Below are 24276 nucleotides of genomic sequence, written 5' to 3' on the forward strand. Positions count from 1 at the left end.
ATTTGTAATTTTAAGGCCACAATATTATTCACGAATGTGTTGCGTTTTTCATGTCCACTGCTGCGCGGACCAACAACGATGTTCTACATTTCAAATCCAGCGCGCGAACCACCACCACCACCCCGAGGGAGCCATCATCATCATCAGCCCCGCAGACAGACGCGGCTGTCCGCGTGCTCAGTCCCATCGCGCTAAGCCCCGCCCACCTCCACACAAGCCCCGCCCACTCACTCACAGCCCCGCCCACCTCCACACAAGCCCCGCCCACACGACAGGTCTTCCACGGCGCTAAGCCCCGCCCACTCACTCACAGCTCCGCCCACCTCCACACAAGCCCCGCCCACACGACAGGTATCCACGGCGCTAAGCCCCGCCCACTCACTCACAGCTCCGCCCACCTCCACACAAGCCCCGCCCACACGACAGGTCTCCACGCCGCTAAGCCCCGCCCACTTACTCACAGCTCCGCCCACCTCTACACAAGCCCCGCCCACACGACAGGTCTCCACGGCGCTAAGCCCCGCCCACTCACTCACAGCTCCGCCCACATACCTACAAGCCCCTCCCCTTGTCCCACAAGACCCGCCCCACCTTCCTTGCCCACTTCCGGTAAAGACGAGATCGGACGTCGTCGCTGCGCGCGCCGTGAACATGTCGCCCTCGTCGTCGACGCGGTCTCTCCTCCTCCTCCTCCTCGTCGCGGCCGCCGCATTTCAAAACGCGGTGCGCTGCGAGGCCAGACCGAACCTCGTGCTGATCCTCACCGACGACCAGGATGTCTCGCTGGGCGGAATGGTACGGCGCTGTTTGTTGACGCTCCGCGCGTTTAGAGGGACCCCGTCTCGACTAGTTCCCCTGCGGCGGGAGCGGGCGCTCACTCCGTTGGTAGATGTAGGCCTGCAGGGGTCGGTGTCGAGAATGCGTTAGCACGGACACTGCGATATACTTGATTTAATGATCATCCAAGCTTTTAATATGTCGTGCATTGCCAGACGTAGAATGTAACCGATGCTGTTTGTAAGGTCGTAGATCGCGATGTTATTGCGTGCGGCCCTTTGTCCGTTTGCTGCTGGATTAAGCCCTCGCACGCTCTGTGCGTTATGTGGGTTCGACCATACTTCACCACGCTGTTCATTGCGGGGTGGCGAAGCGGTGGGGTCGTGTTGTGGGCAGTTCCTGTTCGCCGCTAGACGTGGCTGGAAATCTAGCGCAGGTCGTAGGGTTCATTGCGCAGTGCGTTAGCCACTGCGCCATCGCTCCGCACCTATAACCCTGCACCTATAACTCCACACACAGTGAGGTGTAAGTCGGTTGCACATAACCTAGATGACAATTACGTCTGAAAACACCGAGGTTGCCCCTGGCTGCCCCATACGATTTCTTTACAGAAAATCAGATCGTGTCCCATCCATAGTATTATATGAAATGTAAATGTGTAACAATGTTTGGATGAGATGCTTATTATGGTTATCGATTGGTCTCGACTTGAGCCCTGCGCACCATTTTAGTTGGAACAGCAAAGCACCAAACTGCATACTCTATTTGGTTTCCGCCTGTGCTGTGAATTGAGAGTGCAGCTTAACTGTTGTGTTTGTTTTACAGACACCGCTAAGCAAGACACAGAAGCTTATTGGAGATGCAGGCTTCACATTCACCAACATGGTAAACTCGTGCAGGATATTTCTGGACCTCCTTTCCCCAGTCATCTATGCTGCCAACTCTGTCCAGTCTGAATGTTTTTTCCACAGCCTGTGTTTGTGTTCCTAGAGGAGTATTTTGTGGCACTGGTGTTGATTGGCATCCGAGAGCCATTGCTCAGAATTTCACATTAAAGCAATGCACACAGCGATTTGAGACTCAATTATGCTTTCTTGGATAAATAAACGTAATTTAATTATATGTTAATATACCCAAGTATAGAATTCCAGTAAAAAAAGTACAGTACTGTAGTTTTGTCTTTAAATGAAGTAATGTAATCCAGGAAAATGTATGTACAATGCGTAGGTGCTTTTTGTTATGTTAAAAATAATGATTCCCAATGAAACATGTTTCAGCAAATATATTTCCAGAGGAGTGAAGTTTAAGGGTATTGTCCAGTTTGAATTTACTCTTAAGATGTATAGCAATGGTTATGAGCTTCAATTTACTTTCAGATATGATATTTGTGTATAAACCCTGTTGAAATGAATATTTAATTGAACTGCCAAGAGTAGTACGATATGACTAGTTTCCATTTGTGTTTATCGTGAAATTTAGCACCATTCCCTTTTATTACAATACTCACTCTCACACAACCTGAATCTGTCAGCCTGAGCACTTGTAGCAAAGAAAAAGTCGTGTTTCAGGACTTGGTGTATACTTTATCTTCGTCTCCAAATATCTGGGCCAAGTTTAGAAGGGAAATTTGTATATTCACAGCAATGGGTATATGATTTGTAAACGTGTCAACATGTAGTTCCATTGTCATGTTTTTTAAACGTGTTGTTGCCTTTTGAAGTAGACCAATAAGCTCTTCCTCTGTTTGTCTCCCATAGTCATAAATAGTAAATGTGCCACCTACCCCCCCCCCCCCCCCCATCTGTTGCGAGTATGTGCTGTGCTGCCAAGCTTGTAGTCTTTATAGACCGGCATTCTAGAGCTGATGTGTTAGAACAGGGGTCTGCAGACCCATAGGAAGTTACTGGTAATCAACAAGGGGCTTGCAAAGACATGTACAGTGTATTTAACTTATTTCGCACCTTACGTATCCCACCTTGCTCATCGGAGGTGCAGGGGAAGGACAACAAACTAAACACAAAAATCAGTTCTAAAGAAAAGAGTTTTCAACCTCGATAAATGAAAGGTGAGGCCATGGGGGGAGGACCTCTACCTGGCTTCCACAATGCAGTCGGGGGGGGGGGGGTATTGTCTTAAATACACTGTTATAGCCTTCACTATACTACTGCTTTACTATACTACTGCTTTACTAAACAATAATAGGCGCCCTCACGTTGAAAAATATACTCGTCTGGAGTTACCCTTACATCCCCCCTTAAACAACATGGCCTTAAAAATATATAAAATCGGTGTCGTTTTGGCCAATAGCCTTTCTTCTTACCCCAAGGTCAGATAAATCGTCATTCCCCTTGCGGACTAGGTATGATAGATGTATACATCATCACGTGGTACACATTTACAATATCCCTGATGTAGATGCCCCATTCTACGTAGGCTTGTAATGTTAGTGATGTTAGTGAGCACCTATCAACTTTAGGTCACTACTGGAACAAATTGTGATATCACTTCCAATATAATATAGACCGTACATGCCTACACATGTGTTTTCAAAGAATGTTTGCTTGGTGCCCAAATTATAAGGAAAATATTGGGATTGGAGATAAATATGAATCCAAGATATTACCACGTTCATTAAGGGAAAAAATGCTTGGGCAGAGCTTGTCTTGGTGAGGTGTTTCGAAATCGCCTTGAACAACAACACACGAGAGATGGTTGACAAGACATGTGATAAAATGAGATCATTGCCTGCCCTCACTGTACCAGCTGCTTGCCTTATCTTTCCCAAAACACAGTGAAACTTTAAACTGGGAAGTGATGGCAGTCCTATAAAATAACGATGCCCAGACTGCGGAAATTAAATTAATGTTTAGGACAGATATGTTGTAAAGTGGATGGCACTCGCAAACAGATTTATTATCGGTGAAAACAATCTGATGTTGGATTCCTCACTGGCAAGTAACTGTTCAGACCAGCGTAGTTGACGACTCACCCAATGGACATTGCCTGATGACTCACATGCTTGAGCTTATGCAATGCCCCCCCCCCCACAAGAATTCCTTTTGTTTAAGTGCCTTTGGAGAACGTATACCTCACCTGCAAGCCACAGTTGAACAAAGGGGTTCATGAAAGTTTATTTTTTTAATTAACACTCACCAGATGTCAAGCAAACGTTCTCCCAAAACAGTGATGTAAAACATTTAAGGCAATCCATTTTGAATGTATCACTTCCTCTAAAACAGCTGAATGAGTGTGAGAGAAGACTGCACAACACAGTGATGCAGCAGACAGCAGAATTGGTGGCTTGCATTACTTGTTCAATTAAAAACAAGGACACTGCAGTGTTACGCTCTGAAGTAAATATACTAAAGCAAGTCTGGTGGCTGTAATATTGTTCATCATACTTGTAACACAAGAACGTCTATGCGTAATGTAGTCACTTTGTGTATGGTTGAAACTATGAAGGTAAGTGTCTTGCTCAGTGACCCTTTGAGGCATATGCATGGGTCAAATTATTTCTATTCTTTCTCCGTGGCAAAATGAAAAGTGTTTTTCATTAAAAAGCAAACTTTACAACACTCACATTGTCGTCCCTTACTCAGGAAAGTCCATGCTCGTCTCAGTTTTCGTTATTCATGTTTTCTGATGCATGGTACAGTACCAATAATAACATGCTGCCCGAAGTACTTAATTACAGAGCCCATTGTTGGATTGTCACACTTTTGAATCAATGCTGTTCTTTCCAAGTTTAAATGTAAGTAACGTGCAAAACTTGAACAAAGTACTCTCAAAATCAAGCAGTAAAGTTGCATTACTAAAGAGGGGGGGGGGGGGGGTTACCATTGGAAAATGTTACATCTAAAATCTTGCATAATCAGTAATCAAACATCATCCCTTCCAAATCAGCCAGTGAGAAAATTCACTTTAAGTGGAAAAGACGATGTGGTTGAGTGCACAACAGTTTTATTTTCATCAACTTTAGTGCCACAGGAGATAAATGACTGATAATGGATATCTTATTTGTATTATTATCTATTCATTACTTACATATGTTAATTTAGAACTTTAAACTGACCGTGCCATATGAATGAAAGCTATCAACCCCTGAGCCATCATTGTTGATGGCTCAACTTAAAACTTGAGTATTTGAGTTTCTATAATTCTAAGCGTAGGCTCAACTGTGTTCATGCCAGAATTATAAAACATCTTCTCGAACATCCACTTAATTAGAACTTGTATGTATCACTTGCTCGGTGAGACAGACTGTGGCTGACCCGTATTCTCTGTGGATGGGGGATGATAACTAATTGTGGTTGTATGCTGCGCCAGTTTGTGTCGAGCCCACTGTGCTGCCCCAGCCGCAGCAGCCTGCTGACGGGCAAGTACCCGCACAACCACGGCGTCACCAACAACTCCCTGCAGGGCAATTGCAGCGGAGCAACGTGGCAGAAGCGCGAGGAGCCGCACGCCCTGCCCATGCGCCTGCGCACCGCTGGGTACCAGACTTTCTTCGCTGGGAAGTACCTGAACCAGGTAGGGCTGCCTGTTGGTCTCTCTGGCTGGTCGGTGAATTGATTGGCTGGATGGCGGTCTGCCTCTGTCTCTCGTCTATGGGTCTTTTGGTCTGCACATCTGTTGGTCTGTCAGTCTGCCTTTCTGAATGTCTGCCTTCCTTTCTGCCTGTCACCCTCCCGCCCATCCATAATTTTTTATTGGATTAAAGTTGGTGATATATTTTAATTACAAATGTGTAACCAGTGAAATATTTCTCAGAAACTAAGTTACAGAAGGTGACTCTGCTCTCTGCCCCTGTGCGTACGTGCGCAGTACGGATCTGCTGAAGTGGGTGGCCCCTCGTACGTGCCCCCAGGCTGGGATGATTGGCTGGGCTTGGTGAGTGTGAACACAATGGGAATCACGAGGCGGGGCCACTGCAGGTCTGGTTGCCCAATGTCTCTGCTATCAGATTAATCTCCCTTTGTTGTAGTTTGTACCACAGCTAATCTATGAAACGCCTAGGGCAGGGGTCGGCAACCAAAATAACAGGAAGAGACATTTTTTTCGAATTCGGTAAAAAAAACTCTTTCAAGAGCCGCAATGTGAATACGAGAACGTCACAAAGCAGTATTTAAAGAGCCACAGTTTGCTGATCCCTGTTGTTATGCATATACTGGCCCCGGTCATGGGAATGTGGATTCTTTACCTCTATCAGGTACATTAACTGATATGTGTCTATCCAGTATTCATTTGAGAAGTAAATTGATGGCTTTGTTTTTGCTATACTTGCAAATAGACATTACACACACAAACTCTAAACTGTCCAGTGTATCATGGGTCCAGTGTAGTCGCATAGAAAAATTAGATAAGGGCTGTTAATGAACATCTCTTAAAGGTTGCATGGCATTGCAAGGGTAGTGGTAAGGCAAGCACCGTGCATGCATCCGCATTGCCTTTGCCATATCACATGAAGTGCTAATTTTTTAAGCATTTTGATATTTTGGCCAATACTGATAATATTGCATAAAGTTTATTTTTTGCAATGGGAAGAAACCAGAAAACCTGGAGTAAACCCATGCCGAACGGAGAGAACATACCAACTCCACACGAAAAGGCCCCTCCGAGTCTGGAATCAAACTCTGCACCACTGCTCAAGGCTTCAAGAGGAGGAGTGTGGGAACGCAGCTGGGATGGAGTCGGTGTTTAGGGATTGATGTCTCGTCTCACTGAAATCGAGTAAGAGTCATGTTCTGTACGCATTTTCTTTCGGTTGCACAGGTGAAGAATTCCAAGTACTATAACTACACCGTGTCTAACAATGGCAAGGAAGAATTCCATGGGCAGAACTACACGATGGACTATTTAACGGACTTAATAGTGAGTGGTTCACTTTCCTCACACACAGCCTCCATTCTAAGTTTTATGCATTTGCATAATGCGCAGAGTTGCAGCTTCAGCTTCGCTGTATTCTGAAATAGCCCATCTGTTGCATTAGACAATTATTTAGCACATTGCCCGCTTACATAATACCATTCACAGTTGTGTAATTGTATAGAATTGTACATTAATCTATTGGTGTATTCTCATCCCAAGTATTAAAGTATGTATTCTTTGGTTCTTTCGGTTAAGTCACGTCTAAAGATAAAATAATAAATTAAATAATAGCATATTACGACGTTTCGATTGCAACACAAGCAATCATCATCAGGCATAAAAGAAATAGCAACAAAAATCTAACTAGAAAACTATAGACAGACATACAAGCAGACAGACATCACAAGGACACACAGAAGTATGCTTGCTGGACAAACATTACAACAACGAGTACCTAAGAAAAAAACTTTACTGTGCCAAAAAATACCTCTGTATTTTGGAGTTATATTATTCTATTCAAACAAATATCACCCTCACTTCATTGCCTTGCAAAGAATAATCCATCCACTCATTTCTCTTCATCACTATGAGCATGTACTTGTGGCTTGTCATCTCTCCTCTTAAGGATCCTCCTAAAGGTCTTTTATGATTGTAATACATGGTTACAGTGGCAGTTTACACCAAGTCTGTGGTCACTCCCTTCTCTACGAAGAAACATAGGCGGTTACACAGAGGTGATTCTAATATGAATCTTAACATATATAATGTAAAAATTATCTATTGAGCAGCCATTGCATTTAAGAATTTCTCGAAAGGCACACGTACAACACACGGGGCCCAGAAGGATGCGCTGCGAACCAAAACTGCCGTAAAGCATCGCTGGGTAATCTGATGATGCCAACGCTCACCGAGCTGGTCTGTGCGTGTGCGTGGGGCGGCAGACGAACAGGTCGCTGGAGTTCCTGGAGGACCGGTGGCGCGTGAGTCCCTTCTTCATGATGATCTCTCCGCCCGCCCCCCACGAGCCGTGGGATGTGGCGCCGCAGTACGCCAACAGCTTCCCCGACACGCGGGCACCGCGCACCAAAAGCTTCAACGTGCACGGCAAGGTGTGCCCACGCTCGTCCGCTCGCTTTCCTTGAAGGATGGTGCTGAGCGACCCTGGGGGGATCAGAGGTCCGAGCTGGCACCGCTGAGACCCTGGGTTTGAATCCAGGTGGCTGTGTTGGTGTGAGAAATTGACCCTGTTAATGTAAAATCGGAGGGCTAACAATAACAACGAACATAGGAAGGTGGCAGGATGGGAATATCACAGACAGTTATGACTTAAACTGGTTGATAACGTCCTTCCAATGATTTCTAAGTTTGCACCCATCTCGGTTGAAATTGTGTCTGTAAATATGGATGACTTCATGAACTAATCTTTGTTGCTGCCAGTGGGTTTGCAAAGCACCCTCGTCTTAGAGAAATCTATTAACTGTGAGCCCACCGCATTAAAACAATGATCAGCAACGGCCGAGGTATTGGTCCTACAGTGTTTCACATCTGCCTTATGTTCACGAACACGGTCCGAGACATGTCACTTAATTTCCCCAATGTAACTACTGCCACAGACAGCTTAGTTTGTAGATGCCGGGGAATTGCAGGTCAGGGATCATATCCTTCACAGATGGATCGGATCACGAATTTTATGTACTGTGTTAAATCGAACGTGGATCTTGTGTTTGCTCATGATTTAGGAAATATTTTTGGTGACCCCCTGCTATGTATGGCAAGGTGATGGTTTTGGTTGGGTCCTCAGATGGTTCTTTCCCAACGGTTGGGGTGATAGCTTTACGGATTGTGTAGTCTGAATATCCATTCATCTTGGGAGCTTGGTGTACATGTTTCAGTTGGTCGGAAATACATTGAGCTCTATGGTGTCGAGTTTTAATGAGGGAATTCTTCTGGGATGGATGGTGGTGGGAGTCAGCTGGTCTCTTTTCGATTAAAACATCCAAGAATGGTAGCTTGCCATCCTTTTCCACCTCCATGGTGAATGTGATGGCTGGGTGTATGGAATTGGTGTGGTTGAGGAATTGGTTCAGAGCTGGTCGGCCATGTGGCCAGATGACGAACGTGTCATCTACGTACCTCTTCCACAAAGACGGACGTAGAGTGGATGCCTGGATGGCGTCTGTCTCAGATTTTACATTAACAGGTTCAATTTCTCACACCAACACGGCCACCTCCGCGCTCTGACCTCGATGTGGCGGTGGCTCTGCGATCTTACATTAACATGCTAATCTCTCACATTAACATGATAATCTCTCACATTAACATGATAATCTCTCAAATTAACATGCTAATCTCTCACATTAACATGATAATCTCTCACATTATCACGATAATCTCACATTAACACGCTAATCTCTCAAATTAACACGCTAATCTCTCACATTAACATGCTAATCTCTCACATTAACACGCTAATCTCTCACATTAACATGCTAATATCTCACATTAACACGCTAATCTCTCACATTAACACGCTAATCTCTCACATTACCACGATAATGTCTCACATTAACATGCTAATCTCTCACATTAACACGCTAATCTCTCACATTAACATGCTAATATCTCACATTAACACGCTAATCTCTCACATTAACACGCTAATCTCTCACATTACCACGATAATGTCTCACATTAACATGCTAATCTCTCACATTACCACGATAATGTCTCACATTAACATGCTAATATCTCACATTAACACGCTAATCTCTCACATTACCACGATAATGTCTCACATTAACATGCTAATCTCTCACATTAACACGCTAATCTCTCACATTACCACGATAATGTCTCACATTAACATGCTAATCTCTCACATTAACACGCTAATCTCTCACATTAACATGCTAATATCTCACATTAACACGCTAATCTCTCACATTAACACGCTAATCTCTCACATTACCACGATAATGTCTCACATTAACATGCTAATCTCTCACATTACCACGATAATGTCTCACATTAACACGCTAATCTCTCACATTAACATGCTAATATCTCACATTAACACGCTAATCTCTCACATTAACACAGCCACCTCAGCTCGCTCGCCGTGGAGGCCGCTCTCCGATCTTACATTAACATGCTAGTTTTTACCTGGCAGCCCTTTATTTGGTGGAAACCCACCACCAGCGCCGTCACTGCCCATCACCTACATTAACATTAGCTGCTCCGCCCATGCTGCTGACACTTGGGCTACGCCCATTTTAAACCTTTATAAACAGTTTGCCTTGAGAGGCTATAACCCCCTTTTCCTGATGACGACCGCTTGTGTTGCGATCGAAACGTCGTAGTTTTTGTTATTTTCTTTGAAACCTATCTACGTGATTCTTAGGTGTTTTCGGTAAAGTCACGTAGGTAAAACATCAAAATTAATAAAAATAATAAAATTAAAATAAAGATCACGACGTTTCGGAGGCAACACAAGTCTCCGTCATCAGGTGGGACAGTCACAGCCAGATCAGCTACATCAAGTGAGGCAATGATTCAAGATGTAATCCCTTAAAAGCGAGTTGAGGGGGGGAGGAGAGGGGGGGGAGGGGCTCATCAGAATGTGGTAGCCAATGAATGGAAAGTATCGGGAGAGAAGGGCCAACAAAAAGGTGGGCGACGGCGTGGAAGCTATTGTGCGCAAGCGACACACTGCTGCCCACGCCAACGCATTGGGCAGAGAGGGGGGAGGGGGAGGTCTGATACACATGATAGAAAAGAAAAGAAAATGCGTATGTTTATACCAATGCTGGCTAAACAATGAAGAGATTACTGTTAAACACTGGGGAAGTTAACACTCGGTAAAGTGAAGTAAACTAGTGTCTGTCAGATAAGATGGTCAAAAAAGTGTAATTAAGTCTTTTTTGCGTGGTTAATAACATCTTTCCAATGATTACTAAGTTTGTACCCATCATCAAACTTAGTAATCATTGGAAAGATGTTATTAACCACGCAAAAAAGACTTAATTACACTTTTTTGACCATCTTATCTGACAGACACTAGTTTACTTCACTTTACCGAGTGTTAACTTCCCCAGTGTTTAACAGTAATCTCTTCATTGTTTAGCCAGCATTGGTATAAACATACGCATTTTCTTTTCTTTTCTATCATGTGTATCAGACCTCCCCCCTCCCCCCTCTCTGCCCAATGCGTTGGCGTGGGCAGCAGTGTGTCGCTTGCGCACAATAGCTTCCACGCCGTCGCCCACCTTTTTGTTGGCCCTTCTCTCCCGATACTTTCCATTCATTGGCTACCACATTCTGATGAGCCCCTCTCCCCCCTCTCCTCCCCCCCTCAACTCGCTTTTAAGGGATTACATCTTGAATCATTGCCTCACTTGATGCAGCTGATCTGGCTGTGACTGTCCCACCTGATGACGGAGACTTGTGTTGCCTCCGAAACGTCGTGATCTTTATTTTTATTTTATTATTTTTATTAATTTTGATGTTTTACCTACGTGACTTCACCGAAAACACCTAAGAATATGATTCCTTGCAGTCATGAAAGCTTCAAGTCTAGAACTATCTATGTGACTTTACCAAAAGACCAAAATAATATGAATTCCTGTAGTCGCAAAAGCTTTAAGTCAAAAAAATTTGCACTTAAATTTGGTAAGCTCGAGATCTGTGATGTGACGAATATTATCGTCAGTGGCAGAGCAGGTGGAACAGTGCTGCCCCCTTATTTGTGGCCGTTTTCTACATGAAGAGTTGCACTGCTGTGCGATTGGGATGACATTGGGGGGGAGGAGAAGGTAAAAAAGCAATATACAACACAGAAACAAACAGGTGGTAATTTGTTTGAGCCTCATTAATGGAATGTCGGTGTGAAAACGTGACAGGCACATCATCGTAATGTCCTTGAGAGACATGACTGGGGTACAACTGCTCTACATATACTACATTGCTGAATTGCATAGACGGGGGAGCTCCAGGAAGACATCAGTGCACCTTGCTGTTGCACAGAGGCATTCGAGTAACCTCAAAGGATGATGAGCCAATTTCAACCCCGACCAGGATTTTAACTTGCAGAATTCAGATTGCGAGATAGGCGCTCTCTTTACCACAGCACAGGCTGACTAGATTGGTGGCCAAATCCATGTGATTTATTTTATCAGGTTGTTTGCAATTGCAATTAAATGGTTCAGTAACTTTATACGCACAATAACACTGCTGTGGTACACGTGCTGGTTGGTGTGCTGTTCTCAGAATAAGCATTGGTTGATACGTCAGGCGCGCACTCCAATGGCGAACACATCCATCGCGTACCTGGACAAGATCTTCAGAAAGAGGTAACGTCACGGCTCGTACTCGCAAGCGGAGCATCAAACAGAGCCCCCCTTGCCATAGTGCAAGAGCTGCGGTGCCCCATGTTACGTGCAACACCTTGGAGGCAACACCGGAGGTCCCACGTGGATCTTTTGAAGTGTGGCACTTGTTTTGCTACAGCAGTAACTGTCATTATAAACATTAAGCGGAGTCCTCTGAGAATTTAGGCCAGACAGGTGGTGGATGACTATAGCAGTTAAACTGTCAGAGGGGACCGCTGAATGCCGTTACAACACCAACGTTTGAAACAGTCTTGGCGGTGCCCTTTTTTTCTTGAGCGTTGAACATTTATTTGAAAGTCAGCAGAGGTTGTTCGCTATTGACTTCCAACAAAGTAGATGCTCTGTCACCTCTGAGGCAAATGAGTTGAGTGTCACTGATTCAATATGCAGAAAGGGGAGTTATTGGAAGGTGGGTATTGATCATTTGTTTACAATTCATAACTTGTGTGTGCATAAGCTATAATTTTGGTAATGGGATGAATTGTAGAGAAATTATATATTAGAGGATAAAACATTTGACTGATTAAATAATATAGTCTTGAATCCAGTCCCGATCCCTGAATCCTGGTGAATCATTGTGCTGTGGTGGGAATGAACGATTCCATGGCCGCTGTGAACCCAGCGAGTAAGACCAACGACGAAGCGGATGCCAAAATGCCGTCCACTGGCGAGACGAAGGGATCACAGCGGCTCGCGTGCGGGAACAAGATGGATTGTTACATCGCATTACCGTGAGCAATAGCGACGGTTTGGGGAGACCATCCAACAAGGGATCCGTCATGGCTGGTGATGATTAAGATGACGCCACTGCTTGGGTGTGTTCCCTGCCTGTGCTTGCCGGCAGGTGGCAGACTCTGCTGTCTGTTGATGACCTCGTGGAGAAAGTGGTCAAGAAGCTGGAGGAAACTGGAGACCTGAAAAACACTTACATTCTGTTCACGTCCGACAACGGCTATCACGCAGGTAATCCGGTCTCATGAACACATATTTAGCCGCCGTTTGGCTTCCCGGAGGTCACTCTGTGGCGCAAGTGGGCATTTTGTGTGGTTTTGCTTCTCCGTCTGGTGTTGATGAATAAAAATCCAAAAAGTCGAGGCGGTGTGTCCCTGTTCAAACGAGCAACGGGGCAGCAATCATGTCCTGAATTTCGAGGATCCTGGTTCAAATCGTAGTCTGGGATTGACTCGGCCCATCACCCCTTCAGGGTTGATAAATGGAACACAGTTTACTCTGATTGTCTGGGGTAATGGTGGGGAGGGGTGACCTGGATAAAACAAGCAGGGTAAAGGAAATCAAACAAATTAGTTAAGCACTATCATTCTTGTTTTACCTGTACAATGGGAGTAAGTTTTACTTGCCAACGTGTTTACGTTGAGTCACAATTGAGGGAGTAGCTAATGATTAACCAGAGTGCAAGTTTAAAAGTTTTCTTTGTATCTGCCTAAAGATAGAAAACGGGGATAATCCAGAGTTGAACTTGTCATTTCATGGGAAGTTAACAGTGGTCCTTTAGACAGACTGGTCTCTGTGATGAGCTTGTGGAATTTTCCAACACTTCCTCATGGCCAGAAACAGAGATAAACGCTGCCCCAAAGCTCCTCATGCTAGGGAGATGACCTACAGGAGGTGAACGTGAGCAGCGGAGTTTAATGCGGGATTGTGACGACGTTTGTGCGCGTGACATCTGCTCGTTGTTTGCAGGCCAGTTCTCGCTACCCGTCGAGAAGTCCCAGCTGTACGAGTTCGACATCCGGGTTCCGCTGTTGCTCAGAGGGCCCGGTGTCGCGGCCAACCAGAAGTGCTCGGTGCGTACGCGGCACGCGTTGACTTTCGCTTAACTTTCACCGCTTCAGTTGGAATTGACCTCGGAGCACTTTTGATCTTAATGAGCTCTTTATCAATATAAATGGTAGTTGACGGCCTGTTTTCAAGTCACTGCTCGTAAGTTTGGCCTGGCAAAGGTGGGTGGCTATAAAAACACCACTTTCCACTGATGTTGGCTGGGCATCAAACTCGGGTCACCTGGTTGATGAGTCAATGCGCTTACCACTGCATCACTCCTCTACCGTCAATGAGCTCCTATCTGATTGGAAGTAAATTGCATTTGTCTATCCATCTTTTGCTTCCTTTGCTATATATTTGAAGCCAGATTATGGATATTGAACGTCTGGTTATGCCTCCAAAAGTGACTAATGCAGTGCTGCGCTACATGTTCTACCCGTCTGAGTTGGCAGTGGGAATTCAATATTCCCTTGATGAGGATCGGTCTCTCCATTGGACAACCACTGTCCACTTCCCTCATATCAGCACTCTATAGGCCACTGAGGAGTTGATTCAACCACTCCCCCAAGCAGGATTTTAATACTCAACATTCTTTTTGGGTTGGGAAATCTAAACCAAGTGCCATTCGGTTACCAACAGCTCTTCAGGAACGTGACTGTCACCTCTGGCTGTTCCTCCTGTTGTCGTCCATCCAACAGTTGATTCCTGCTCCCAGCTTTTCCCCCTGCGCAGGGGATGAGAGTAACTGCCCGTTGTCGCTTGTTGTAGAAACTGGTGGCGAACGTGGACATAGCCCCCACCCTGCTGGAGCTGGCAGGCCTCGACGTGTCCAAGACCGACATTGACGGGATGTCGCTGCTGCCGCTGCTGGTGAGACGCCCAGAGACGTCACGGAACGTCAACTACATTTGGACCTCTCGGAATGCATCTACATTCACGCGGATTACATGTTATATCGTTCACCTTGCGTTGTAAGTGGCTCTTTCACAAGCTACAACTCGGCGGTCAGTGTTCTGTTAGAGATATGGAAGAAAATTGTCGAAAATGTGATCGCAATAGCTTACATTTTCATAAATATGATCAGGTGTTGGCTGTGCACACGGTTGAAGCTGATTAATAGCGTTCCCATCGTAGCCAGGAGGGGGCGCACCATGGTCACGAACTGGCGGAGTGCGAGACCAGTGGTGGCTATGAAGGATTTAGAGCTGCGCTTGGAAGAATAGAAAGGAATGTTGATGGTTTCCGTCATACATTAGCGCACACACACAGTGACTACGCGATCGTAAAGCAGCAGCAGCGTGCTTCCGAGTTTCTTTCTAAATCTCCGTGAGCCCTGATGGTTGCACAACAAATGTGGCCTAATGGGCCACGTGCTGTGGAATGTGGTGGCGGTCAATGGGAGTGCGCTAACCCGACCCCGCCTGCCTGCTCTGCGGGAATCTGCGTGGGATTGCAGAACGAGACGAGCAAGGCACCGTGGAGGACCGATGTGCTCGTCGAATACCAGGGCCAGGGGGCCCACAGCGACCCCCACTGCCCCAACTTGGGCCCAGGCGTCTTTGTAAGTGCCTGGCAAACATTGGCAGTGTTACAGAGAAGCGTGGGCTGAAAATACTTCATCACCCAAGGCATTAGCAAACGCACCCCTGTAATAATAACCATAAACGCCAAGAACAATGTGGATTTATAGAGCGCTCGGTGCGACCGCATATCCAGATGCTGTATTGAAACAGTGGGGAAAAAAGTGCATCATTCATAAATATATTAAATATGAATCAAATATTTATAACATTCCATTCATCAAGAAGATGAGATGGAAGTGGGGAAATGGAGTATATAGCAGGAAAGGGTAAACAACCTGAAATATTGCAATAAAAAGTGACAGGAAAACAGTGGACATTGATTGGGATGAGAAGAAAACATGTGCTGGATGGAGAATTGCCGGTTATTCAGACGGGCGTTGGTTTTGTTAGATTATAGGATGGCGTACCATTTCATCTTGCTGGGACTTCACGCCTTGTTACCTCCGCCAGCATCACGGTTCTCATCCGTACTCTCGTGCTTGACTACCGTAGTCGCAGGACGGCACTGGCCAACTTTGGAACTCCCCCATCGTCTCGTTCCAAACACCACCACCACCACCACACGTGTTCGCTCCTGTGTGGTGTTCTATCATTGGTGGTCTCGGTTGCTGCTTGAATTGCATTATAGATCTTCAGGCTTTGCTCTCGGCAACTGAGAACAAAATCAAATACTGCAAGGAAAGGGCCGACCATATTGAGGTGCACCATGTACTCACCGTGCAGCAGCTGTGAGATCTAGCACAAGGAAGTAACAGTAAGGAGCTGTACCTCTTAACCTCGAAATATTTGGTCATCAAACCTTTTTTAGAGAATTAATGGATGAGATGATAAGGCAGGGAGATGTATTGCAATGTTTTGCCAGTCCAGGCGTTTGTCTTGCGGTAATATTGCACTGCTCTATTCCCAGCACTGCTTCCCGGACTGCGTGTGCGAGGACTCAATCAACAACACGTACGCGTGCGTGCGCACCCTCTCCAATTCCGCCAACCTGCAGTACTGCGAGTTTGCCGACACAGAGGTGATGAAACGCACCCCCCTCATCCCAACTGAGGCAGGCATTGGCACATATCCAAGACTAAGATCCCCCATATAGCCATAATAGATGTTTGGGGCAAGTGGTGCTAGCGAGCACCCAATGAAGGCCGGCATGGCACATGAGGGGGTGGATGGCCAGCAACACGCCCCAGTGGTGATGTCTACACATTGTACCGGGTACTTCTCTGAGGCTGAGTCGACTTAAGGCAGACTTCAAGACCGGTCAGATATTCGCCAAGGTTTTGGTTCATGAGTGGGAATGAACGCCGGGTTCGTAGCAGAGCGCGATAACCGCCGCGCCACCGCTCCCCACACACAGGCATAACGAGACAGCCTCACGCTGTCTAAGGGCAGTGTGATCTGTGTGGCATTGGCAAATAGAGAAAGCCACAGTGACACGGCAGTGGCCTTCATTGCTGTTGCCAAAATATGTCTGCAATGTCCCCCTGTCATCTGTTGGGTAGCGCTGCGGTTATTTGCTCTTGAATCGCAATTAGAAGGTTGTAAATAGATTTAGAACATCATCCCTTCCAGGCCTGATGAAATTAAAACAATGTTATAAAATTATGCAGTGGAATTTTCCTGGCGTGACTGGTTCTTTAAGGATACGCAACTTCCACCTCCAATGTTTACCAAAACAGAGAGTTGCTCCGTGCTGGTTTGAATGGGGAATTAATGACAACTTTTTTAACAGTCCGTGTAATTTAACATCTTTTTAAGAGTAATTTTTATTGTAGATCACCAACTCTGAATACATAAAAATATTGTATTAAACTTGTAAAGTCATTATGCTCCAAGTTTCTAATGCACCACATGGAAAATGATGTGTCCTTTGGAGGCAGTACAGCAGGAAGGTTGACAAGTTTAGTGATTAAGGATTCTCCCCTTGCACGTTAGATCTTTCTCCAGGCACTTTGGATTCCTTTCAAATGAAAAAAAATGTCAATTGGCCCAATGTTGTAAGCGGAACCTTATTTTAAAAATTACATCACGAAACTTTGGGTCTGAGGAAGGTGACATGGAACTTGAATGATGTGGGTATTTGACGATGACATGAAATACCACATGGGCACAGCTGGCACATTGCCACCAACTTCCCAAGCAGAGATGTACATAAAGCAAGAGGCTTTCGTGGGTAAAGATTTTGAGCTCGCTACTTAATGCAATGCGGCAATCCCAAACACAGCTCCGGCTGCTTCTCAGCTTCTGTGCGCTTGTGTTCTTGCGAGTCATCGCAGAACGTATTGAACCACGCCGCTGTTGTTTCCACCGCCACTCGGCACCTGCGGACAGATCAATTAGCACCTGGCCACTCATTGCAGACGTGATGGGTGCTCAAGAGCGTGCTGCAGTGCTCGCCTCGGCATTCGTCAAGGCCCTTGTCATCACACGAGAGGCTTTGGAGCGACTAACGAACGAGGCGAACAGCCAGCCGTGTCCGCCGTGTGCCGGGACACTGTGCTCGTGTTCGGCTGCGTTGCTCGTTATAGCTGCACGGACTGTACTGTTATTCTGATAGGTTCACGTTTGTCAATGGGGTCTCTGCTCGAATCTAAATAGAGCGGTCTTCATCTCCATGTGTGGCTCATTGTGACACCGTGGTCTACGACGGTCATGCTGCATGTGCCCGACCTCATTGCGTCTCGGAGTCTGTGCAGGGTCAGGCCTGGTCAGTGACCACCGGGGCTCGGTGGAGCTGCGAGGTGAGATGGCAGTGTTGCGTGTCGCTCGTACACTTGGGCTTTGTTTCCTCTCGCTTGCCAATTGTCATGAATGGATCGTGCAAACATCCCAATGCAGGACCTTTGGATAAGTCTTCACACTCGATGCTTTCCTGAGTAAATAATTGACATTAAAACATTTCCATAACAGTGGCCAGGCTCAACATAGGATGCCCACTTTTAGACTTTCAAAGTAACTTCAATGTTATCAGAGTGAATAAATTATCTTTCGGAGAAAGTGTTTTGTATGCTGTGGATAGCTGCATTTCAGAGCAAGAGGAAGAGTTTTTTTTCCAGGCACGGATTAAACCTGGGGAGTATTGATGAACCAAGTACATGGTGCTTCAAGGTGTGATGAATGGATACATTGAGATGCAAAACAAACAGTTATCCTTGGCAGGTATAAAAAGACTGATAGACCGATTGTTTTGCACATCAGGAGAAACGTGTAGGAAAAAAAAAACCCTTTCACTTTGTCATGGCTCTTCGGTGATCACTTCCTGTGTGAAGCCACAACCTTTCCTCATAAGCGCCGTACACCACACACACACACGGCGTCCAGCGCTATAGTCTACACCTCCTCGCTTCCTCCCCACAGGAGTTTGTCGAAGTCTACAACGTGACCAGTGACCCGGATCAGCTGACCAACATCGCCAAGAGCGTCGACCCCTCGGTGCTCGTGCGCATGAACCAGCGGCTCATCATGCTTCAGTCGTGCCACGGCCCCAGTTGCCGCTCGCCCGGGGCGCTCGACCCGGGGTGAGAGTTCGCAACGACGAGTGGCGTTCCGCAGACCGGAGTCGGCCTCCCACACAACTTTTGAGCCGGTCTTGGTTGGGTTGATGGAGCCAGTACAGATGAAGATAAAGCTAGCTGGGCTTGGGATAAATTAGTGACATCTTGTTGACTTTAAACTAAGAGGGCTTTGGCCAGGAGATATAGGATGATAGCATTTTGACAAGACTGATTGATAGAATGGCACCCAAAGGAGAAAACACTCCCTTTGCAAAGGAGCTCGATTGAGATCATTTCATGCACAGGAGCGCAATTCTGGCATTGCAGGATTATGAAGGATGAGGGGAGACCATTTAGCAGTGGATAGAACATGGCCGATTATGGTGTTTTTGTTTTCAAATGCAGCCAGTTTTAAATTAATTAGAGATCATCGCCTCGGCATAAGTCAAAATCAATCTTAAAACAAGGCCACCAAAGTACCGTAAGCCACACAATTCTCATAACGATTGTGGGTTTTGTTGTTCTCGTTCCAGTTTCAAGTTCGACCCAGCAGCCATTTTTCCAGGGAAACCTTTTGCCCAGAGAGCACGGTTCCTTCCCTGACGACGTCGCCACCTTCACGCCTCCTCCACGACACGAGTGGCCCACTAAGCGTTGTCCTAAATGTTCCCCAGTCCATGCTAAACTGGGGGAATGCCTACCGTGTGGTCTCTAAGGGCCCACGCGAATGCACAGGTGTGAATGCCGATTGTTTTGTTGGTGTGTGTGCCCGTTTTTTATATTATTCATGTTTAGTTTTAACTGTGCCCCATGTGCCAGTACCACACATGGTTCCCCATATCTCACCCAGCCAATCACTGGCATAAGTCAATCGGAAGCCCTGTGTTCTATAGTTATAGTTAAACCAAATTGGTCCACAGCTGCAGCAGATTGTGGCTGGCATGTCGACACACGTCATCATCAGGCTCGGGCTTTGTCAGCAGTTGGTTGGGTGACAACGAAGACAATGTCATGTCACACTCAAAGTGGCATTCGATGCTCTCTGTTACAAGTTATTATTTTTGCAGTATTAGAAGACATTGCCAAAAGAAGCATTAGCCCCGATATATGGTGTTAATTTATAAATTATTTCTAATCTGTGGATGTTAAACATTCTGTTGTGTTTCACACAGTGTAGTGAATCGATCAGTTTTCTCAATTTGGGGGCCGCAATTTGATTCAATAATATATTTTTGTCTTCTCCCATTAACCATCTTGTTTGTATCGTTGCTTTTTCTGCCTCTCATTTGTACAGTTTTTGTGTTCACTCGATTGGCCTCAACGTAACATGAGCATATCATTTGCATGCATCAAAATAGTTGGTTCTTACACTCACAACGCATGCATTGTGAGTGTAATGTTCGCTTTACGTCCTTGAATCAATGCGTCGTTACACGTTTTAGGCTCCATAGAATGGGTTGAGGTCAAGAGCTCGCCCTGGCCAGCGATGTCGATACCACCACTCACCCACCACCAACACCACCAACACCACCGCCACCACCAACACCACCCACCCACCACGGCTTCTTGCTGTGAGACTCGTCAGCTGTTGTCGCCACCCGAACCTTTGAGGTCTCCTCTCGTCGGCTCCCAGTGTCTGGGTTTGTCTGCACCTTGCTGCTCTCCTATCTCGGCCTCTGCTCTCGTGTCCGTCACCTGCCCTCATCCATCTTGCACATTTGGCCGTGAACTGCAACATCCTGGCATCCATAGTTGGCACCACATTGGAAATATCCTCTCTGACTTAGCAGCCTGTAGTAGAACCAATAGACTTGAGCTCCCCACTAACACTCCATGTGGACAGGTTGATATGACCCCAACTGACTTACATTTTACAGGAAAAAGTAAGCATTATTAGAGTCTATAACGATAAAAGATACATTTTACTCGTAAATAATATATTTAGTACTTAACATATAAATGTACTAAGGGGTTCTTCAAGTTAAAAATCACACTGCTCATAGAAGGTGAGTAGTCAAACGCTCCGTTCTTTTGTGTTAACCCAAGCCAAGGTGGACTATGCCCTGGGCTACAGCACCTCCACGTATTCGATGCAGACTCGTGACTGCCATCTGCAGCATCGAAATCCCACCGACTGCCCCCATTGCAAATGGTGGTGGTGCTGCTTATGCTATAAATAATTTGCATGATTCTATATTCAAAGTTTCATACTTTACACTTTTGTAAAAGCCCACTTCGATGACCTCCGTTGAGACAGGTGGCTTGCTAAGGAACTGAGACGGAATTGAAGCGCATAACGCGTGAACTAGCGCCGCCTTCCAGGAACTTGTGATGTGAAGGCACTCAGACAATGAATCGTGTATTCAAGTACGGAGGAAGGATCGCCAATCTCTCAAGCTCCAAACAAAACCTGACATTTCCTGGCTTCAAACAACTGCCCTGTTACGCATCTCAGCTGTCTGTTCAAATGAGCGATGAGATGGCATTCCGCCATTAGTAGCCCTGAGCGAGTGTGGTGGAAATTCCACATTCACTTGCGGTGTTTAGTCTCCACTGCAGCACAGAAAAGTGGTTCTCATTTTCTTAAATTAAACGGAGTGTGGTGTGAGTATAGCGCCACCCAGCCGCATGTATGAATGACAACAAGCGACGTGTTACTTGCTATTTCGCATAAATATTGCCGAGTTGTGACAATCTGTGATGTGCCAGTGCTTGGCAAGTTAGCAAATACGTTTGCTCACATTAAGGGAACGTCCTTGGCCTAACGAAACCTTCGCCTATAATGTTTACCAATTTTGTACCCCTGTGTATTCAGACTAATCAACACGTAGCGACGTTGATATGCTCGTCCAAGTCATAGTATTATGTTCATGTGGACAGCGCTTTAGCCACTTGATACCAAGCTTCAGAGATTGTCTGGAGGCGGCTCAGTCCGAGGGAGACTGAAGCGGGACGCGGACCGAGGCTTGAGAAAGCTGTGCCTCCACGCGGCCCACTGCCGCGGTTTACAGGTCCTGAGGGGAGTTCGTGTGCTCCGCTAGGCGACGTGGCACGATTACCACAATTCAGGTCGAGATGCTGAGCTGGGACTACATAAATACAATGATAGCTCTACCTACACCAAGTAAACCAGTCCACCTGTGCCATCGACTGACGTGTTATCCACACGCAGACGTGTTACCCACACGCTTGGGGAACGCACCATCCCATCTGCATTGGGAGCGTTTACGTGGCGGGAGCCGGTGGAGGTGTTCCACGTTCTAAACGGGACCGGTCTCTCCACCCGAACACCACGGGTGACTTGCCAGGAGTGACGCTCTCGTTTTATTTTATAACCAAAAACCGAAAGAACATCACCAAGTTGATCATTGATCGTGGTGCATATTGATTTTAGTTTAACGACTATTTTCACCGATTCTTTAAAAACGGCGTGAATCTGCACTATTACTTGTGTCGCCTCGTGCAAATGCATCCTAATCTGTGTGCACGATGTGCCTCGCGCGTGCGGGTTTGTTGCGTTTGCCTCGCAAGAGTTGGGCAGTCGTGAGTCTCCGTGAATGCCCTTCCACTGCTCGGGTTCCCTCCAGCTGCGCCCCCCCCCCCACAAAATGGAACAGTCCGACGTGGGCTTATACAATGAAAAAGGAAATCCAGCACTGCATCTTCCTGTGGTACCACAATAGTTTTAAAGTTCGTTAATTTAACCAAGCTGTGTGCTGTACTACTCGCAACTACATAGTGGCAATTGTAGCTTTGAAAATTGTGGTTTAGACCGCAGCATCTTTAACGTCCCTGTGAGATGAAACAGGCAACAAAATCGCTCAACAGAAGACAAATCAAAGGGCAAACCATCAAGAGAGGTGAGTGTAGTCATTTTGGCACCCGTTTGGTTGTGGCTGTTGACACACGGCGTTGGATTTCTATATTTAGATCGTTCCATTTTCTACCTGGGCAGGGACAAACGTGGAGTGACCAAAAATGAAGCGACCGAGGGAATGGCTGCGAGCGTTGAGAAACAGCCCCCCGGCAGGCAGGTATCATCGGTGCTGAAAGGCAAATAGCGCCGCTGCCTGCCCGCACCAAGTGGGCCCAGACCTCTTGCGTCGCGCGAGCCCCAGCACACACCGGAATGCCACTTTGTAACTCAACTACAACCTCGGAGCAGCGTGGGGTGGAGCACCCAATCCAACTCTGTCCTTCAACTTTTATATCAATCTGCTCGCCTCCCACTCGCCCGAATCGCACCGCTTGCACCAATGGCTTTGTGTTTTTCCATTTGGTTTGGTCGCTGTTTAGTTTGCGTGGACAGAGCTGCAGTGTTGTTGCAATCTTTCAGGCGTCTACCGTGGCTAAGCTATGCGTAGGAGCGTCTCTTCTTGACATCGCGATGGAGCTGCTGTTCTCTGTGGGGCCCATGCTGCTGAACTCTGGGTTCGTTGGATTTGGTGGCAGTTGATGTCTTCTTAGTGCATTGGCCAATACTGAAATGTTCACAAATAGTGTGTTTGTGTTTTCTAGGTTATTTAAATCGTGTACTACATGTTGATTTATTTCGCATTGATCCATTTTATTCTGCAAATGCTTAGTTGAAATAAAGTTTGCGTTAATTTAAAGATAATTCTTAGTTTAAGTTATGAGTAACTTTTAAAAGCTGTATTACTAAAACTGCTACAAATGTTAGCAGAAGTGTTATTTAAAACTTGGGTTAACACCAAAAACCTTGTACGAGTCTCGTCATGTAAACACAGACCATGGTTATAATAGCGTAATGGTCCAGTACTGACAAACATCCAGAGAGCGCACGCGTTTCCGCGATTATTGACCCATTTATCCTCTGTAAAGGTGATTTAGCCAAGTTAAACACACACGTGTGTGCCGCTGCGGCAGGTACAATGCAACGGTTCTGCTATCGGACCATTATTGTTGATGGCGGCGTCTTTGAGAGGTTCCTTGGGTCGAGGAGTGTTGCTCCGCCACGCACGTGACGCTCGCGTGAACCGACCCACCACCGCCCCGTGAACACCGATTGAAATTTCCTTTGAAATGTTATTAAAAAAGTAAGTTGACTTGAACTGTCGCCTAACGATTTCATTTCATGACACGCGGACCGAGCGTGTGTCGTCATCTGTAACCTGGCGAGAGTTTGTAGAGAGCGTGAGTACACTCAAGGGCGTTGTAAATCCTTCAGTGTTTAATATCGTCATCAGCTGTGAGCGAGTTGCTGATGAAGACGGAGACATTGACATCACGGTCCTGTGATGCCATCATCCATAGCCGTTGGACATTGGCGGATTCCATCACTCGTTCTCCCTGGTGCACTGCCCTCCTTGGTCGCAGCTCCATCATTTAGCCTCCAAACCCACCGGCTGTCATTCCTTCCATTGTGTT

General features: G+C 46.2%; 1 protein-coding gene across 1 annotated transcript; it reads left to right on the forward strand.

Annotated features, from left to right (window-relative positions):
• Positions 1-595: 595 nt before the first annotated feature.
• Positions 596-23960, forward strand: GNS (glucosamine (N-acetyl)-6-sulfatase). Its single transcript, XM_061567378.1, has 14 exons — positions 596-795; positions 1603-1662; positions 5104-5307; positions 5602-5667; positions 6550-6648; positions 7587-7754; positions 11911-11993; positions 12877-12995; positions 13734-13837; positions 14583-14684; positions 15271-15375; positions 16305-16415; positions 18752-18912; positions 19422-23960. The coding sequence occupies exons 1-14, from the start codon at positions 652-654 to the stop codon at positions 19489-19491; spliced, it is 1596 nt and encodes a 531-aa protein (XP_061423362.1). The 5' UTR covers positions 596-651; the 3' UTR covers positions 19492-23960.
• The last annotated feature ends 316 nt before the right edge of the window (positions 23961-24276 follow it).

This window comes from Lethenteron reissneri, chromosome 38 (assembly GCF_015708825.2).
Source record: "Lethenteron reissneri isolate LAM-NWPU_2019-01 chromosome 38, ASM1570882v1, whole genome shotgun sequence".
Lineage (NCBI taxonomy): Eukaryota > Metazoa > Chordata > Hyperoartia > Petromyzontiformes > Petromyzontidae > Lethenteron > Lethenteron reissneri.